The sequence below is a fragment of the Zingiber officinale genome, chromosome 8B, assembly GCF_018446385.1.
Source record: "Zingiber officinale cultivar Zhangliang chromosome 8B, Zo_v1.1, whole genome shotgun sequence".
NCBI lineage: Eukaryota > Viridiplantae > Streptophyta > Magnoliopsida > Zingiberales > Zingiberaceae > Zingiber > Zingiber officinale.
The window spans coordinates 52,585,910-52,592,420 of NC_056001.1; the positions used below are offsets into that span (position 1 = coordinate 52,585,910).

Below are 6,511 nucleotides of genomic sequence, written 5' to 3' on the forward strand. Positions count from 1 at the left end.
TGGTTATCAAATAATGTAGATAAATGTGAAAATTTTATATATATATATATATATATATATAATTTTTTTTCATAACACGTTTAAAACACTTTTCATAATATTGATAATATGTTAAAAATTGATATAGTATTGCTAATGGGAATACTGGGCTAGGATGGACTTGGCCCAGTATTATATAACAGGCCCGTAATTTTGGCCTCCTCCACCTCTCCCTCTCAAGTGGCATCCACGACGAGGAGACGCTGGAGAAGGCACCGCTTCCTTTCCCCTCCCACCGCTCTGTAAGCTCGGGATCCAGATTAGCGCCTCGGGAAACCCTAGTTATATGGATTTATAGGATCTGCGTGAAGATTCGGGGATTCGAAATCCGTCGGAATCGCCGTTTCTGCGATAATCGTCACCAAGTCACGTAAGCTTTCGTCTTTAGATTTGCCGTTCATATAGATTTAGCAAATTCAGGAATGATGTGATGGTATTAACCGTGCTTGATGGCGTAAATCTCTGGTTCTTTGTCATTCGCGATCTCAATTTCATGAATTAAACCTACTGTACTTGGGGATAAGAAAGGTGGCTTGAGACTGCTTGAACAGGAGGGTGGCTGATCTGACGATCTGTGGCAGTTGGTTTCCTTTGGATGCTTGTGTTTTTGAGTGGTAAAAAAATGTCGTTTTACTATTAACACTGTTTTATATTTTGGATGTTTCAGGAAGGATGTCTGTAGGCTCGAGGTTGATTTTTGTTTGCTTTCACTAGATCAAACTTTTTTGACTTAGTTTTTTGTTATCAGTATCTTATCATCCATTCATGCTATCATACTTCAAGCTTAGATTCTTGCAAGTTTGTCGCTAGAACCACACATTGGGCTTCGTGATATTAGTTGGATATCAGAGACAAATTTTGTAACAATCTATTGGTGCCTGCTTGTGTGATTTTTTTCTCTCATTTAGTAAGTCAATAGATGATCACTGAATTCTGCTCGTTTCATGATCATTTAGCATGATTATATATCTATGCTACAGAGGGAATTGGTTGCAACTAACTATTATGATAAGTGGATTCTCACAATTTTGTTCCCTACTTCCCTTTCAGAATTCTCCTTTCTTTCAATATATTCTTTGTCGTCATTCCTTTTATTTATGGACTTGTATTTTATATTCAGGGCAAGATTAATCAGATCATGGCTATTGATGAGCATGAGGATAATTACTTACAAGAGGATGAGAGAGCACTTGGAATCAACATGAATGAAGGAAATGCAGCAGAGGCTCTAACTAGAATAGAACTTGATGTTGCATATTCTTCAGAGAAGCTACTTAATTTGGAAATACTTTTGATGCTGGTAGCTGATAGAGTCAATGATTTTGAATCTTCGAAGATGGAGCATGGGGACATTCTAGCTGAGTCTGTTAAGAAGTTTTTTGAATCTGATATATTGTGTGGAATTTTATGTGCGGAGGTGAAAGAACTGCAAAGCTTCTTGTCCTTTCTACAAACTGAAATCATGGAGACATGCCAAAATATTTTTGATGGTGAAAACTTGGAAGCAATTGCTTCTGAAGTAGGAGAAAAATTGCTTGATGCTGAAAAATCTGTCAGGAAGTTAGAAGATTCAATTGCCGATATACAAAAACAGTCATTGAAGTTTGAAAGCATTCTATCTTTGTGTCATGTTGAAGCTAGTAAGTTGTTCATATTTCTTAGGTTGCTTTATAGTTTGCACATATTGAGATGACGACACTAATTTCTTTAATGCATGCATTTAATTAGGGTTGGATGAAGATCAGGAGTTTGATAATGGTCATTTGTCATCCATCTGCACTGTTGATCAACAATGGAGTGTCTTAAAAATGTTGGATGAATCATTGGCACGAGAACTTGATCTTGAAAACAAGCTTTCAGACACAAGGTCAAATGAGAAGGATCTTAAGCTACAGTTGCTTTATGCAGAAGCAGAACTTGACTTCATTAAAGAGTCAATTGAAATACATTTGGAGAGAGCACTTGAGGCTGAAAATACTGCTGAAGTTCTTTTGGCTATTTCAAAAGAATTTGCTGGTAGACTTGAGGTTGTTCAATTTAGTTTAAATAGTTCACTTAGACGAGAGAATGAGCTGAAGTCTCATTTGAATGTACATGCTGACAAAATTACGAAGGGGAGCACAGGGACCATTCCAGAAATCATTTCCCTGAAGGAAAAGGTGAAAACACTTGAGGAGCAGCTTAGACAGTCTCATGCCCAGATGCAGCTGGCAGCGGCCTCAGTTGAATCATGTCATAAGCAACAATGTTTTTTGCATTCTGAACTGGGTCTAAAGGAAAATGTAATCGAGGGTCTCAGAGCTGATGTTTTGAGAACTGAAAACAGAGTTGGAAGTGCTGAAGGCAAGTATGTTGAACTGCAAGGCATCAACATCAAATTGAACGAGGAGCCTGTCTTACTTCAAAAAAGCAATTCCGAGAGAACAAACCTTTCACGGTCTAGTGATTCAGATATGCAATTGGAGCATGCAAGGGCATCTGTTGAAGCACTTAAAGAGAAGCAAAGTGGATTATATGATACAATTGATGATATGGGAATTGTGATTGAGGAGCTCAAAATAAAGGTTTCAAAAGCAGAAAGTAGGGCTGAGAATGCTGAATCTAAGTGCACTTTGTTAACTGAAACAAATTTAGAACTAAATGAAGAGCTGGGTTTCCTAAGAGGCAAATTGGAATACATGGAAACATCCACGCATCAAGCTGAGGGTGCAAAAATTGCCACCGCTAAAGACATTGGTATCAGGACAAAACTCATTGGTGATCTGGTCATGAAACTAGCATTGGAAAGAGAACGTCTTCAGTCAGAGGTATGACTTTAACTTACTTTTCCGTGTTCTATTCTAGTAAATCTTTAAAAGTGTAGAGACTAATAGACTACTCCCATGTGTGAACTTTTGCAGTTTTGACTTAAAATTATACTAAGAACCAATAAGAATGTACAATCTCGAGTAAGGTAAATTGAAACTAATCTTGAGTCTGAACTATATGCAATAAAATTTAGTTGAGGTATATTGTTGTTTCCCTTCCTGTGCATTATTGTACCAATTAGTGTATCATACATGTTACTGTATTTGTGTGCTTTGACATGTGTTGTAGGTATGTCTTGTATGATGATGAATGTTGCCCATCATTGCACAATATGAAAGTTAAACAGAAGTTATGCTGTTACATATCATATGTGAGAATGTTGCAGATTAGTGGAATAGGGTTTCACACACCTTGATTAGTAATGCATGTGGCTTAAGTCAGGTTCCATATGTTTCACATTTAAAAAAAAATGTTTTTCCAGAAAATAGCTTATCTTCTTGTGTGTTTGTTTGGGCGTTTAAAAATTAAGTATTTTTTTTTAGTGTTTGGCTGTTAATGTAGGTATGAAACAGGCCTAGTATGATAAGATATGTGGGCTGTTCTTGAAAGAATCCCACTTTTAAATTATGTGTTTGTGGAAATATATCATAAATTAATTTACAATACTTGTATGTATTTTTTTTTTCAAATTTATATATTTAATATCATATGTGAGCTTGGTTGTAATATCATATTTATGACACTTGCCATTAACTTTCTTATTCTTCCCTTCTTTGTTGTCCTTTTTTACTTTTTCAAATACAAAGTGTTCGATTACACACTAAAAAATGTCTTTTATTCCAATCTATATTGGTGTTGCTTGATTTAATCTGGGCTAAGGCTTCTCTATGTTCCACTCTTGCAATTTCATCTTTCAAAATTCTCTTGAGAATTTGTCATGTGTATAGTTTACATGAATTATTTTATCTCGTTCTGTTAACTTCTACTGTTATAGTCGATACTTATTTGTTAATTGATAAGTTGCATTAGATTTACTCAAGCTATTTAGGATCCTCTCGGTGTTCTTTTAGGATGTTATAATCAAACTTGTAAATATAGTGAACTTCCAAAAGTTATCTCCTTTTGTCCGTGTTTCCTTGCAGATATCTACCTTGATAAAAAAGAATAGAGCTTTGAGCGAGAAACTGAAAAGAAATTCTTCCAGCTACAAGGGAACCCACAATGAAACTCTACCTGGCACAAAATCATCAATAGAAAGACCTGCAGAATCTTTTAGTAGAGACATTCAGGTGGGTCAACTAGATTTCGTTTTAAGTTTTCAGTGCAGTGTCCTCATCTTTCATTTCTAAGATTATCAATCCCGTCTCCAACTCAATTCTAGTGATCAACTAAACAAGATTTTTTGTATTCTTTGTTTGTTGAGCAGCTATATTTTCTCAATGACATACATTAACATGCAATTTACATGTTAACTATGTATCAGGCAGAGAACCTAGCTGCAGGTATCGGCGAGATGCATCTTGTGACCACTCTTTCAGCTGAGGAGAAGGCCTCAGGTTCGGATTCAAAGATCGAGACGGTGAGGAACATCGAAGCAGCTCAACTCGACCCAAAGTATCTTTGCTTGGCTATCCTCGTCTTGTTTGTGGCTGTCCTTACCTTCTACACGTATCAACAAGAAAGCAATCCCGTGTACTAACTGGAAGGACTTCCTAGTTGTCTTAGCTTCCGATTCAATAATCAATAGCCTCCTATCGACTGAAGAGATTGTTGCTTAGATTTTGGTGTTCGTGTTGTTGAGTTTGAGTAGAAAATTATGCAGCTAAGAAAATGTGATCAGTAGATCAGGTATAATAATTTCTAATTTTGGTTTGTTACGCTTGGATGCTGTTGGATTTTGAAAGTTTAAACCTAGAAAATGTTTTAGGATCTAACTGCTTTTTTTATTTTTAACCTCAAAATTTGATAAATGACATTTTATCAGTTGTACCTGAAAATTCATATCGTAGTACACCTTGTTATATGTCACTTTGTTCCTTATAATTTACATCCGTTTCTTCGGAAAAGCCCCTTGAAAGTTTTAAAAAATTTATAATCATTTTAATAGTTTGTGATACAATCAAACATTAAACATGGGCGTTGCAGTATATTTATATATTTTTATATATATCATCATGTACCTTGAATTTTATAATAAATATATCTGGAAAATAAATTCTAATCAATTTTTTTTTAATTTTTAGTTAATTAATATCATTATCCAAATTATATTAAATTTTATTTAATTTAATTCTTTTTATTGGATTGACACAGGTAATATTGATTTTTTTTTTGTTGATATTAGTTAATATTGAGTTAATTGATCCGATTCCATATAAATTTTTCATTGATTATTAAGATAAATAAAAAAAACTCATAATAGACAATCCATTGAGAAACACTCACAACAAATAATCCATCAAAAAGTGCTCGTAACAGATGAATCATCAATCGAATATTTTTAGATCGTCCATTAAAAAAATATAATAATTAATTATCAAGTTTGAGACTCAATTTTTAGACATCTCAATCTTTAATATCTGAAAAATTAAGAAAGCATTAATATTCCTTAAATAATTTTAAAATAAATTTATTTAATCTTTAAAAATTCATTAAAAACCGTTCAATATATATTGAAAAAATCTCAAGATATATTGAAAGAAAACAGTTCGATGTTGAATTTATTATACACAATAAAATATTATCTTCACAATTTGAACTTGTAATTACAAAATCACATGATAATAATTTTACTATGACTTCCCCTTCGTGCCTAAGTATTATCATATAGAAATAACAACAATAAAATAACTATTAACACGATACATAATTGAGACTCGTGCCTAATTCTAGTATTGCCATATGGATGGGAAAAAAAACAAACAATGTAGGAAATAAATATCTATCGAGAATTATGCCTAATTCTAGTATTACTATGTGGGGAAAAAAAATGCAAACAACAAGAAAAAGAAAATAGAACAGGAAAAAGAGATACTACTGCGGTGTTACAAATTTTAAGTATACATTTGATTACATGGGTTGCAAATAAAAGAGAATCATAACGTAGCATTCAAGATACAAAGATCCCGAGTTAGTTTGGGTGGATATTTGCTAATGATAGGCTCTTCTATAAAGCTTAAATGGATAAGTTCCCAGCTCCTACTACCGCTGGTACCGGTATCGTTTGAAATTGAAGTACATTCGAAGGTGGACTTGAAGCCGTTCTTGTGAGAATATTCCCATTCCTTATTCACAATTCGAAAGGCCTGTCAAATTTTACACAAACATATTAGGCAGCCCTAAATAGTTAAATTACAATTAGGGTAAATATCCAGATTGGTCCTTTTCTAATTAAAAATTTAAAGGTCAGCTATCCTTATTCAAAATGCCAAAAGCCTTTTAACCACCAAAATGTTTCTTTCAAAGATGCGAAAAAAAAGAGACAAAAACTTTAAATCTACTAATTAATCTGTTTCACCAAAAGTCTGATGATAACAGTTTGAATAAAAATTAAACCTACGTAAGAGTATACTGGTTAATTAGGCATAATTTTGATATAAAATACCATTTATCAAGCTACTTTGATATTTTAGAATAGGACTAAAATTCTGGATTTTGCATTAGT

The 6,511-nt window shown here is 33.5% G+C and overlaps 1 protein-coding gene across 1 annotated transcript; it reads left to right on the top strand.

Moving 5' to 3' along the window:
- Window positions 1–202: 202 nt before the first annotated feature.
- On the top strand, window positions 203–4,724 carry LOC122015173 (WPP domain-interacting tail-anchored protein 1-like). The gene is made up of 5 exons (XM_042571927.1): window positions 203–409; window positions 1,160–1,679; window positions 1,768–2,846; window positions 3,990–4,136; window positions 4,331–4,724. The coding sequence occupies exons 2-5, from the start codon at window positions 1,178–1,180 to the stop codon at window positions 4,544–4,546; spliced, it is 1,944 nt and encodes a 647-aa protein (XP_042427861.1). The 5' UTR covers window positions 203–409; window positions 1,160–1,177; the 3' UTR covers window positions 4,547–4,724.
- The last annotated feature ends 1,787 nt before the right edge of the window (window positions 4,725–6,511 follow it).

Excerpts from the sequence above, each read along its gene's own strand:
- LOC122015173 (XM_042571927.1), top strand. The coding sequence starts at position 1,178 with ATGGCTATTGATGAGCATGAGGATAATTACTTACAAGAGGATGAGAGA. Across the intron at positions 1,680-1,767 it reads TTTGTGTCATGTTGAAGCTA|GGTTGGATGAAGATCAGGAG; the intron begins GTAAGTTGTTCA and ends GCATTTAATTAG. Across the intron at positions 4,137-4,330 it reads CTTTTAGTAGAGACATTCAG|GCAGAGAACCTAGCTGCAGG; the intron begins GTGGGTCAACTA and ends ACTATGTATCAG.